The sequence below is a fragment of the Mycetomoellerius zeteki genome, unplaced genomic scaffold (assembly GCF_001594055.1).
Source record: "Mycetomoellerius zeteki isolate Tzet28-1 unplaced genomic scaffold, Tzet1.0 scaffold593, whole genome shotgun sequence".
In the NCBI taxonomy this organism is placed as follows: Eukaryota; Metazoa; Arthropoda; class Insecta; order Hymenoptera; family Formicidae; genus Mycetomoellerius; species Mycetomoellerius zeteki.
Genome location: NW_017257603.1, coordinates 75544 through 89546, shown reverse-complemented (window position 1 = coordinate 89546; position 14003 = coordinate 75544). Strand labels below are relative to the sequence as shown.

At 33.1% G+C, this 14003-nt stretch overlaps 1 protein-coding gene across 2 annotated transcripts in view; it reads right to left on the bottom strand.

The window, feature by feature from the left end:
* The window catches only part of LOC108728253 (angiogenic factor with G patch and FHA domains 1), a 15836-nt gene extending 4490 nt beyond the window's left edge, over positions 1-11346 (bottom strand). Inside the window, exons 1-7 of one of the 2 annotated variants that reach the window (XM_018456728.1) lie at positions 11092-11346; positions 10665-10895; positions 10407-10547; positions 10058-10214; positions 8107-8267; positions 7591-8030; positions 7354-7453 (exon numbers count right to left, since the gene is read on the bottom strand). In XM_018456728.1, the coding sequence (XP_018312230.1) occupies positions 7354-7453; positions 7591-8030; positions 8107-8267; positions 10058-10214; positions 10407-10547; positions 10665-10895; positions 11092-11259 (1398 nt within the window). In that variant the 5' untranslated portion in view covers positions 11260-11346. The remainder of the gene's footprint in view (positions 1-7353; positions 7454-7590; positions 8031-8106; positions 8268-10057; positions 10215-10406; positions 10548-10664; positions 10896-11091) is intronic. The other variant, XM_018456729.1, reaches the window with a different exon arrangement.
* Positions 11347-14003: the final 2657 nt, after the last annotated feature.

The window sequence follows — 14003 nt, the reverse complement described above, 5'->3', positions numbered from 1 at the left end:
TGAAACAATCACGGCAGACCGCTACCAACAACAATTGACCAATTTGAGCGATGCATTAGAAGAAAAGAGGCCATTTACTGGCCAAGGACGTCGTAAAGTGATCTTGCTTCATGACAATGCTCGACCACATGTTGCGAAAGCGACTCAGGACCATATCTTTGCGTTAGGCTGGGAACTTCTTCCGCACGCGGCGTATAGCCCAGACATGACGCCTTCCGATTACTACCTATTCCGGTCGCTGCAGCATCATTTGGCTGATACACATTTCGTGAGATTAGAAGAAATACGAAAATGCATTGATGACTTTATCGCTTCGAAGCCGGTGAGTTTCAAGGAATTCGCAAGCTACCCGAAATATGGCAAAAGGTCGTTGATGCAAACGGAGAATATTTCGCTGATTAATATTTTTTCGTTTGTTTTTGAATAAAGATTGAATTTTACAAAAAAAAGCTCAGAACTTTTTTGTACACCTAATATTATATATATATATTTTTTACATCTACTAATGCGGCTACCGTCTTTCAATTGGAAACAGAATCAGAATGGCGGAAGTAATTTGGAAGTATTAAAATTAAAAGTGAGAAAATACAGAAGAAGAAATACATTTTGCACATAAATATAAATACAAAGTGCATTATAAAGGTTTACGGATACCCTGATCGCTCGCGCGTTCTTGTGTGCGTACCAACATGTCTGTAGTGGTCTGTAGGCATCTCACGTTCCAACTGCCCGCGCGAGCGAACCTCCTGCGATAATCCTGTGATGGATGTTTCTAGGTGGTCAGTAAGCTTTACCGGCCAGACTGTTCGATGTATATCGGTATGTTTACCCAAACGGAAGCTATCTGGTAGGGCAATCGATGTCTCTGATACGATTATACGTACATGGTTCGACTTGACTATTAATAAAATGCATGCGTGTAAAACAGTAATTAATAACAGTAATTGATTACAAAAACAAATTGATCTTTTATTACTCGGTAATAAAAGATCGTTTTGTGGAATAATGTAACGCAATTACTTTATACGCGTATACTTTTGTGTTTCTGCGTTTAGAATATCATGAAAATATTATGCGAAATGCAATTGCAATTAATCGAGAAGAAAAGATAACGTATGTACATATTTATAAAGAAGAACATGTCTTGTAAAAAAATGAGTATATGTATGCAGAAAAGTGCATGTACATGAATTGAATCGTACATTCTCTCTCCATTACATCACGTCACGTCGCGTTGCGTCGCGTCGCGTCGCGCCTGATCCGATAACGCGCGTTCATTGTGTACTATACGGTTTATGTTGATCGAAACATATTGAACATTGTCGGTGCGCTGTAATTAATAAATCTCTTATTGCGTGTACATATTTGTATGTCGATACTGGGCGATTATTCGACCAACGTTTGTGTTGTGTGAGCATATACACACATCTCGTCTGGACCAATCGACCGCTTCTGACTGAATTGTAGATTCCTAGCTAACTAACGTTACGGAGACATACAAACCGACATACAAACAAGCGTATACGGGCGCGTGGCAATGCCGACTGTTAAGCTGATACGTGCATGCGCGCGTCTGCTGCGTGTACGGGATCTCGTATCATTCGTATGTGCATAGAATTATGCACTCGCGTCCACTCCCTCCTGACTAATTGTGAGTTCTGATTAATTTCGTTTCGTCTCTCTCTCTCTCTCTCTCTCTCTCTCTCTCTCTCTCTCTCTCAAATATTAAAATTTATATACTAAATCTATAATATTTTTCACGTTTTGCAGTTATTATAAAAGCTGAAGTTATCTTATACAAATATCTTTGTCTTATTTAATATGTACATCGTAAATCTTGGAAAATTCACACGTACACGCATGCACGCACACGACGCACACTTACAAATGTAGAGAAAAATGTCTAAAATAACAGGAAGAATGGAGATAAAAAGAATAAGAGAAAGAGCACGTTAATCTATTTATTGTATGCAGTTAGCCAATAAACAGATGTTTAAGCAGCGATATAGTATTGAATTTATTTGTGATTCCAAGTTCCCACCTGTTGCCCCTTTTGCCTCTCTTCTGAACGTATTGCTACAAAGTTTTGTCTTCTCTCTTTCTTTCGTTTCTATTTGTATTCTTTGAACTTTCCTTTCTTTCCTTTATCTAATTTTATTTGTTTGTCTTAACGTATCACAAAATTTGTACTCACTCAGTCGATTTTTATTTAGCATATAGGTATTCGAAATATCATGCAAGATAATATGGAAAGTATTAGAAAGTGCTGACATATGAATAAACAATTTTAAAATCGAATCGTAAAATCTAAATATTGGAGCGATTTGTAAATATATCAATCTCCATAATAGTTGAAATAAATAACTGTATCACATTAAAAACTAATGCGTGGTCTACAATGGGCAGTAGCAGTAGTGAATTAAGGAGTAGGTGCAGAAATCGACTAATCGTAGTTGATTATCTTTCTCACATTCGATTATGATTGGTTGATTTCTGCGTCTACTCCTTAATCCACTACTGCTACTGCCCATTGTAGACCACGCATAAAGTTATCTTATCTTATAAGACAAATATCTTTGTCTTATTTAATATGTATATCGTAAATCTTGGAAAATTCACACGTATACACGCATGCACGCACACGACGCACACTTACAAACATAGAGAAAAATGTCTAAAATAACAAGAAGAATGTGGATTTTTTTAATGATTTTTTGAATGAATTTCAGAAAGTGATGCAAATTAGATTGAAACAAAATGTGTAGAATTTGGCTTCGATATATTATGTAAATAAAAAGTTGCATTAGAATGTAAACAATTAATTTGTTCGTCTTCCGTCGATCGATTAGTATGCATTGCGACAGGCGCGCGCGCGCGATATTTAGTACTGTTTTCGTGTCGTCACCCATGCAAATAAAAGGATACAAGGAATAAATAGCCGGAAAAAGATAGAAGAAAGAACGAAAGATGGATAGCGACAAGTTATCATGTAAAGTAATTATGTAAAAGAAGAAGATATCGACATCTGCGATTTGTTTTTATATGTTATGTGCCTATCTTGTTTTCACCAGTAACGCATTCAAACATTCTCTCTTCCATTGGAATTATAATGAATTTTATATCAATTGCAATATGTAAGTACAGACATAAATATCAGTATTATGCTAAAAGTGAAAGTAAGAAATTAAATTTTGAAAATGATGTTGAACTTTTTATGCATATAGTACGTAATATAATATGTTCCAAGCATGATACAAATATTAATGGAATTTGTGACGTGTAATGACTAAATGACAATGAAAAGTGTGATAAAAGTGAAAAAGCTCTCTATCTTTACGAACAAATTTGTTTCCTTTATCCGTGTCATTTGTTAAATATACATAAATCATATTCATCTCGAATTTTAGTCGAATTATCGACACGTAATCGAAAGAAAACAATATTATATTTTATTATGGTGTCATTGCATATGCCTGTACTTTATTGCATTACATAATATCGAAACAACTTTGCATTCTAAATATAACTCCAGTGGCAGAGATACGATATTTTGAAGTCAGCTTCTACCATGTAAAACGAACTCTTCTTTCGTTTTCCTTTTCTTTCTTTATATTACTACTTGTTTTTATCGGAAAGGAAAGATATGGTGACTAAATAGATACGTTATTGTAGGAAGAAAATAAACAGAGTAATAAGAGGTGAATGGCAACAAGTTTTCGCGAATAAATCCGTACGAAATGATAGTCGATGTGAATTATTTGTATGAGTGGCTGTGTTGTTTTGCGCGAGCGTACAGACGGTGCACTTTCAAAATATTTTTCTTCATTCCTATTAATGTCAGACATTTCGGCTACAAAAGTTAGGTATGTTGTACGCTCGTAACACAAATAATTCAAATTAAATGTTTATTTCTAATAACAAGAGATCCGGGTTCGACTCCCGGCCGAGACATTATTTTTCGCAATAAGTTTTTAAGTTGGGAAATTTGGGGGGATTATTAATATTTTCAGATTTGATTGCGTTGAAAGTCCGACAACCATATCGGCACGCAATTATCATTTCTAAAATTAATTCATTTAAATGAATTTACAATAGTTCAACATCTTAATGTTCTGACCGTTATGGCGCTTCTTAATTTAAAGCATTATGTTTAACATTAGCGGTCTTTCAATATTATTATTTCTAATAATTTCAAATAATTTAAATTGAATGTGTTAAGTAAAAAAAAATTGATTGATTCTGTTTTATTTAATGTAGACTTAAGCATTTGCTAAATTTTTTTTTTTAAATTTTTTAACCGATAGATCGCTATGATCGTATTATCGTAGTGTTTTGAGTGTGTGTGTGTGTGCGTGTGCGTGCGTGCGTGCGTGCGTGTGTGTGTGTGTGGGGGGGGGGTGTTTTATAGACATATGTCATGTATATGTTACGTTATATTTGCATTGATACATTAACAATTTGCGTTTCGCAATGAAAATCAAAGAAAATATTTTTTTCTTACGAATATACTTTATGGAAATATACACGAAGAGTTGTCTTAATTAGCAATTCGAAATTATTCATAACGTCGAACGATTTTTTTTTTAAATTGTAAACCACAAACAGATGTAATATGGAAATGGATGGAAATCGTAAAAGGAATCAGTGTACGCTCGCAGTGCACTCTATCCATAAAATAGCTTACGGTAGTCGATATTCAGGAAAGTCTATAAAATGAAGTTGTAGTTTGCGATTACTTTGCGATCGGTATATATTCGCTATAAATGTAGCTTGTATATCAATGTTTGTGTATATGAAATATTACTTAATAAAATAAGAAATACTTTGATCCTTCAAACACTTTAACATCTTTTAATCAACCATCTATCTGTTTTTTTTTAATTGATGTATTTGATTTATAATCGATAATGAATTATCGATTTTATCACGATTAAATTATCGTGAAGCAACATTAAATCTATAAATGTTTTTACATTTCATTTGAGCGAGATAAAGAATTGTAATTCACGGTGATTCGAATAAATTAGCACCCGGTAAAGCACTTAAATAAATGAATCCGTCGAGATTTTAGTCGTTAAAGTATAGTACGGCTCTGCGTACGTAGATCACACAGCCCACTTCTGCGACGGTTTTATATCTCACAGTTTACTAGCAATCGTCATTCGCAGACTTTACAATGTCTGGTTTACGGACTTTCAACGAAGCGTATCGTCCCAAAGAGAGTTTTCCTTCCGTATTTTGTACCAGTACTCTTCTCTGTTTCTATCGTTTACGATATAGGTCATATCATTGTGAAACGCACTCAAAGGAGGTGTAGGTAGGTATTACGTGGCTCCAAATCTGTCTGAGAGCGGTATGCGTTAAAAGAGAAAGGGTGTAAGAAACGTAAAAGGTGTAAGAAACGTAAAAAAAAAAAAAAATTCAACATAAAAGCGAAATAGCTACGATAGCAACGCGACAGCGAATGAGTACACGGATATGATCGGTGAATGAGGACGGAGGATCTTGAAAACTTGTTTCAACGAACCAGCTTTTGTAATGTGCTAAGACTTGCAACTATCCAATATTTCCAGTTTCCGAACGTGCATATAGCGTCTTTAGCGATACACAAGCTGCGTACAGATTTATTTTAGATCGATATAATCGAACCTTTTATTTTGTGCTTTACATGATTAGTATATGTGTGTGTGTCAATGCAATTAATAGTTATGTAATGTACAAAGTATGTTCGGCTGTTTAAAGTAACATATTTTATGATCAAAATCTAATGGTAGTTATCTTTTATCATATATTATCTTTTATGAATTTAAGCTTGAAACGACATTAAATAAATTTTTATTAAAAAAGAAAGACATAAAGGACCAAAAAAAGAAATTTCGTGAAAACGACAAAATAGTGAAACACAAAATGACGTGAAAATGTAAATATATGAATAGGATATAGTAAATTTTAGAGTCAACATGACATTTACAATATGTAAATGAAAACTCATATGTATATTAGTTAACAATCGAATATGATGAATATAGATACAAGAGAATTCCAAATCCACATTGTTATATATATATATATATATATACATATATACGCGTGCGTGCGTGTATTTATATATAACTATTTTGTATGTCTATAAATCATGTTTTATGTTATTTACTAAAAAAAATCATATTACACATAGAAAATATAATACAACCTCGGACTCTAGCTTCAACACAATGACTTTTTTTTACTTTACGAACAAAAAGTACAAGCGACTCTGTATCTAGCAGAAATAATAGTTAGAGCGGCAGACAAATTTGACAAAAAAGGATGGGGGAGGAGAATGCTAGGACAACAGGACGAGCACATGGTGTGTCTCCCCTTATCCCACCCTTTAATCCTTTTACGCGCACAGGCATCACCGCCGACTATATTCCGACGTATCTCGGCGTAACCTGGCGTACCCTATATGCAATGGGGCATACGATGCGTCTAGACAAAATAATGATTTGGATTTCAATACATTTGCATTTATTACCCCGGGGCACTACTCTCCTGTTCACGGTCCGCGATCCGAGCGATCTCTTCTTTCGCCATTTCGTATTTCGCAAAGTTACTCTCGTTATCATATGAATGTTCTACTCATACCGACGGCGCAGCGCTCGTTTTATCACTGCTGAAATGCGACAAGACAGGCAACCAGAATGTCCAGGACTAAATTGGCATGTGGCGAGAAAGAGATCACGGATTTTCTGCGATTATTCGACTAATGATTCGAGCGCACATTCATTTTTTTTTCTTTTCTTTATAGCTTTTATTCTCTTCAAGCACACAGGCATGAATTGAAAGCTGTGAATTTATAATTCGAAATTTATAGCTTCTACTATTACGAGCCATTTGATACTACAAACGCTTTGAAACATTCTTTGACTGATCTATTAGTAAGACAATTAATTCTTTCTTCTATAATTGATCAGCGAAATACTCCGAAGCATTTGTAAAATGGACCTCATCATATATTCACTAATTCAAAATATTTGACGTGTGTATATACAATTTCAAGTCTTGAGTTGCAGATGCAAGATTACATAATCGATTCTATCGATACATTTTTTATTTTTTCTTTAACAAATTACTACGTATTACTGCGTGATATCTAAGCTATTTGTTCATCACAATCTATGTTATCTTTCACATTGACAATAAATTGTTTACAATTTTTCTCCTGAGTTTTCTCTCGAGCAATAAAAATTTTATTTAAGATTAAAAATGTGTGTAAAAAGAATAAATCTTTTATAATTATTGCGCATATTGTATTAACATATTGCAATAATCAAAGTAAATTATATATAATAAAAAAGAAAAAGAACTTACAGGTTCTGTCCTTCCATCTCCATCTTTGCCCAAAGAGCGACCTTCAGACCAACCCATTTTCGAAAGCAATTTGAACCCTTTATTATCCTTTGTTATTGATCTATAATTAAAGATATTTTTTCTATAATTAAATCTTTATTAAGATTCAATTTATTTATATAAGATTTATATAAGATTTATTTATATAAGATAAACGCGCATACGTTCTTTTTTACATTTAGCAGCTTCAATACTTACGTGTGAATAGAACTTTGTTGTGTCTTAGCATGAGGATCTGAAGAACCTACATGCTGTCGCCTAGCTTGCGCTCTGTCTTGATAACCCGTAGCTAATTGACTACTAGACACATTGTTCTTTTCAATTCCGAATTTATGTTTCAGACGTCGCAACTCTTCCTTATAAAGTTTCGTCTTCGAAGCTTTATTTTCATTGAGATTGATGTTTTGTTGAACAAGACCTGGTTCACAATAACCACACGTTTCATTTCCATTATGAATATGGCATAATAATTTCGTCCCGCCAATTTTTATAATTGACCCATGCATTATTTCATGAGGTTCAGATTCTTGTTTAGCTACTGACAATCTTTTGCCATTTATAAATGTACCATTTCTTGAACCAGAATCTATTACTTGATATTGCTTCTTGATTTCGTCGTACACAAAACGTGCATGATACTACAAATACATACAATTATAATACGAATATTTGTGTTAAAAGGTGAAATTTTGAACTTTTCTCATTTTGATATACCTTGCTAATATTTATATCCGGTATTAGCACCGAATGATCTCCTTCTCGTCCTAATGTACCTCCTAAACATGTTACAAGGAAAAGGGAGCCTAGTTTTAATTTTATTAAATCTGTTTCCTTAACAATAATTCTCATACATGGTGGATAATTTTTGGCTAAATCTGAAATAAAAATTTCTTGATTTGAAATTTATATATAATATATATATCAAAGAAAACAAGAATAACATTTGAGAATTTAATCGGATCTACATAGCACAGCGCAGGTCATAAATTGCAAAATTAGAACTTAACCTAATGTATTTCAGATCGAATAGACAGAACATAGAAAGCAGAACAAAAATTAAAATATCTTCTTTTCCGCAACAAAATATTTAATAATACCATTTCATGTGAGCGAGAAATTAATATAACTGAGTTGTACTAGAGGATAGGAGGCGTTAAGTTAGACAATGTAATACATGTAGGGACATGAGCTGTGATATGTGATACGTGATATACGATTTAGAATAAGATAGAATAAATCATCCCGGCTCCTTAGATTGTAATGTCATAGTTTGTAGGTATTTATTTGTATATCTATCTGTGTAGTGTTTGTGGATATAATACTTTTAGTATAGTATAGCATAGATTTAGTAAAAGTAAATAGCAGTAGGTTACTGCGGTGTGGATGAATGTATGAAGTTATAAGGAACATAGTGTAAACCAAGTCCCTTCTTGGAATTTGTAAGCTGAAGTAGTAAAACTACTACTATAACTGAGTTGTAAATAAATTGTCTTTTTTTTACATTCAAGTCACAGTAACAAGATGAATTAAAAATTTTATTTTAATAAAGCTTTTTGTAAAAGTCCATTAAATTGCAGATGTTTCAGATCTTCTAGTGTGTCCGGTGAATACATCAAATATTCGAATAAATGAATAAAAAATGAATAAAAATACTTATTCAAATATACTTCTTTTTTATTCGTCAATAAACTAATAAATATTTTTTCATTCCTTTTGAATGAATATTTTTTGAATATGATTATGAATATCTTTGTTTCATATTCACTTTTACTCTGTATTATCTGCACATAGCTTGCAAGCATGCAAAAGAAAACAATAATTTATAAAAACAATGACTATGATTACACTGTGTGCTTAGTCCACGACCTATACAATGGACGTCCTTGTTTAACCTATGGATTAAACAAAGACATTTTTATTGGGAACAAATATATCTCTGAATTTAATGTCCATAGACCATAATGAATGACATGTCCAAAATATCTTATAAAATGTTTTTAACATTACTGTGATGTAATCGAAATTATATTGGAATATGATATGGCGCTCTATCAAATAGATATTTATAAATAAAAATATATTACTTTCTAAAATATTTTTCAAAATTTCTAAGTTTCCTTCTAAAATCTAAATATTATATTACAATAACAAAAATAAATAAAATTCATAATATTCTTGAGGCTTTCACGGGTGTTACCTATGTGACAATCTTGCGTTTCGCGGGTTTTATATTTTGTTTGAATGAATATGAATATTCGTTAAATATTTATAGTTTTTTGAGAATAAATATTTCTTGAAAACTCAAAATTTTGAATGAATATATGATTACATTTTTCTTTATATAAAAATTTTGAATAAATACAATTTGGAGTTCAATTACAAATTTTTGTATTCATCGGGCACACTAAGATTTTCTGATAAATTTGAATTTTATATACTTCATGTTCTTATAAAAGCAATAATTGAAAAACTGCTTTATTAATCCCTTTCAAATTTTAAAATATGATTATTATTATTGAATGCTATTATTTTGAAATTAACACTAATATGAAAAAATGTATATTTTAATTGTAATATATTATAAAAAATATTCACACAATAATATAAAAAACTATATTAAAAAAAAATAATTGAATGCAAAAATAATAACAAATGCAAAATAAACCTTGTTCTTCATCATCACTTTCGCTATTAGTAGATACATCAGGGATTATTTCGTCAGAAATGCCGTCATTTTCACTTCCTGAACATTCGCCCTCTTCAAGTACTTTATCCTCCGAATTTTCTTCTTCACTTATAAATTTTCGTTTTTTCACGTCATCCTACAAGAGAACATATTCAAAATAATTACCTAAAGCTTGTTGTTTGTATCTTTCAATCATTATATTTGAAATGTCCGTTATTAATTCATCTATTTCATTTAAAACCTGTAATTTAAAACAAAATTTTAAATATTTTCTCACAATATTTGATAGCTAAACATATAGAAATGTTTTAAAAATTGTAATTGGTACCTTATGCGTTTTTCCAGTTTCTTCTTTCCTTTGGAAAGCTGTCTTGCCTGTATAAACTTGACTATGGAATTGGTATGTATTACTAGTTTCATCATAGTAGTAATATATTCCAGTATTTCCATCATAATATAAACCTTGCTTCTAAAATAATAATAGATTTGTATGTGCTTATTACCTTTATACATACATATACATACATATATAAAAAATATATATATATGTGTCACATAAAATTCATCAAGCAATATACACACATACTGTATCATAATAATATCCGGTATTATAATCATAATACATTCCTGATGTCTGCTCGTAAACAAAACCAGTCTGTAATAAAGCCGATTCTGCTACTTGCTTCACTTGATCTACTATACTGGATGACTTAACATTATGACTAATATCCCAATCCTGTGATGATTTATTAAAATCTAAAGGATTCGTCTGAGTCCCACAGTGTACATATGCTTTTGTACAGGACGAATTTTGTTTCTATGAAAGACAACATATAATTTATATTAATAAAGTAAATAAAAAAAGATGAGAGAAAAGAACAAAAGAGAAATGTGTGTGTGTGTGTGTGTGTGTGTGTGTGGTGTGTGTGTGTGTGTGTGTGTGTGTGTGTGTATGATAAATATAGAGTTAATTAGAAATAATAAAAAATTTCAGTTTTATCGAAAATATATACCTGCTCCTTCAGTTTCCTTCGTAATTTATCAATTTTCTTCCGTTGTTTTCTAATATGGTCACGCAATTTACATATGAACGTTATAACATGAGGCAAACTATGTAACTCTTCTGCAAAATCATCTTCAAAGTCTGATACAATTTCTCCTTCTTCACTTTCACTATGCATTTTTTACCTTCGTTTGTAATATATTACTGCTGGTAATTATTTAGTTTACCATACACAATCACAAAAATTGATAAAAAATATACCAATCGACGTGTTATTTCGTGAAACGAATGAATCTGGACGAAAAAAAATGTCGTTCTGCCCTGTGAACCGAAATATTAAAAGTTAAAATTGACTATAGAGGTTAGGAAATCTATCAAGGCTTAAGCCCATGGCACATACAAAAACGTAAGGCCGTAAGACATAATCAGTAAGCGAATTGGCCAATCACGATAGAGACCGTAAGGCCAGTAGCGAATCCAATCTTACGATTTCTTTACTGCTTACGTATTACGGCCTTACGTTTTTGTATGTGCCATGGGCTTTATCTAGAATACATGGTGGAAGGGATTGACTGTGTTCCAAATTTCACTGCCAGCGCTGAAAATCTATTGCCTAGTTTACATCGCACTTGATACGGATAATAGGTCTGTTCTCGTTGTATGAAATCCCCAAATATTTTTGCACTTAAAATGAGATAAATATATATTTGGCATTGAAAAGAGAGAAAGCGAAGATGCCGAGTGCCCAAAGTGCAAGCAACGCGAACAGACCTATTAACTACGGCGCGAGCCAGGGGATCAATTCTGTATCTTAAAACGAGATGAAAATTATAAAAGTGAGCAAATTTACTAGAATACTGATAATTTCATTGGTCAACATCTAGTAAATTTGCTCACTTTTGTAATTTTCATTTTGTTTGGAGATACAGAATTGACCCCTAGAATCCAGGAAGAATATTTTGTCTCTAAAATTTTTTATTTCTAGAATGTCGAGCAAAATTACAATGCGTTACGCAAAGAGTCGCGCGTGACGTGCTCAGTGGAAACGCACCCTTATATCGTTTTCGATTGGGGAGCAATGGCTGCACTCAGTGTCAAGAGCGTGTTCAATTGTCAGTGCCAATACGCACTTGGCTAGTGTCACATGTTCATTTGACCGTACTCGCGTAGTGCGTACTCAGTGCGCACTAAATACCATGACACATAAAAATTAGTCACATTTGAGTAACATCTGAAAATAAAAATTTATTATTATTATTTTGTATGCATTCACTTATTATGTATTTGCAATTAATTTAATCTAACCTTCTTCTTTTAATATGACTTTCCAGAAATAACATTTTTGTATAAAGTAAATGTGGTACGACGAGGCTCCACTACCACTTCGTATTTCTAATTCTCGAAATCGTTTTTCTCTGGTAAATCGCTCACGTAAACGTAACCATCGATTTTGACAATCTGCAACTATAATAATAATTTTATCTTTTACATATTTGTGCGCGCGCGCGCGTGTGTGTGTGTGTGTGTGTGTGTGTGTGTGTGTGTGCAGTAGTAGTAGTAGTAGTAGTAGTAGTAGCAAGTATGTGTGTTTGCATTAAATACATCATAAAGAATTATATAATTTTAAATCTTACCTGACATATGTATATCCATTAACAATGCGATTTCTCTCCACGAATTTTCTTTCATTTGTACATCTTTATAATCTTTTAGAGATGAATTATGTAAATGCGGATATTCTCTTATTGCATCTATTAATAATTCATCATTATCTTTGTGAATATTTTCTAGGTTAAACCCGTCATCAAACTGATTATCTTCGTTTAAATTATCAACTGAAGAATGCTCTTGAGAAGAATATTCATGTTCATCCATTTTTTCTTTATTTATTGACAATTAACACTGAAATATATAATCCACAAAATAAACTGTGCTTTCGTGTTTTAACACGTATATGCCAGTGCGCGTCTCGGAATTTGAAGGAGACGGTCGCATGTGATTGGTTAACCATAAGGACCATAAGCCATAAGACGTAGGAATTTCATCCTTAAAGCCCATGGCATACAAAAACGTAAGGCCGTAAGACATAATCAGTAAGCAAATTGGCCAATCACGATAGAGACCGTAAGGCCAGTAGCGAATCCAATCTTACGATTTCTTTACTGCTTACGTATTACGGCCTTACGTTTTTGTATGTGCCATGGGCTTTACGAAATTTTTCAACGTTAAAACCCATGGCACATACAAAAACGTAAGGCCGTAATACGTAAGCAGTAAAGAAATCGTAAGATTGGATTCGCTACTGGCCTTATGGTCTCTATCGTGATTGGCCAATTCGCTTACTAATTATGTCTTACGGCCTTACGTTTTTGTATGTGCCATGGGCTTAAGTTTTAAGTCTTAAGTTTCAAAATGGCTACCTTACTGCTTGACTATGAGTGGTCGATATTGTCAGACAATTAAGAAACACTTTGCGTTGCAAAAATTGTATTAATGCATTAGTAGCAAGATCCAACAAAAATAATTTTGTAACAACCTAACTTTTTAAGCGCGGACGTAGCTCGTCGGGGCCTTTCGGCGCGGGGCTTTAAAAGAGGTTCGAGCAGGAGAGGCAAGATGCAGTTACGCGGGCGATTGATTAGAATGAGCACAGGCGCGGTAAAAGTTAACAACTATCTTTATTATGACATAGACAAAATGCACTATTTACACATGACAGAACAAGTAATTATATACATAGAAAAGATACCGCGCGGATGATGATTTGAGTGACAATGCGGTCACGGATTTGTATGTACAATGTAACGCGTGCGTAGCACGCGACGGGTCGCTCTGGATTCGTTGGTCGCGGTACGCGGAAGCGCGCCAGCCAATCCGGTGAGCGCGGCGCGAACGCGATACGCGGCGCGGCGATTTGCGAAT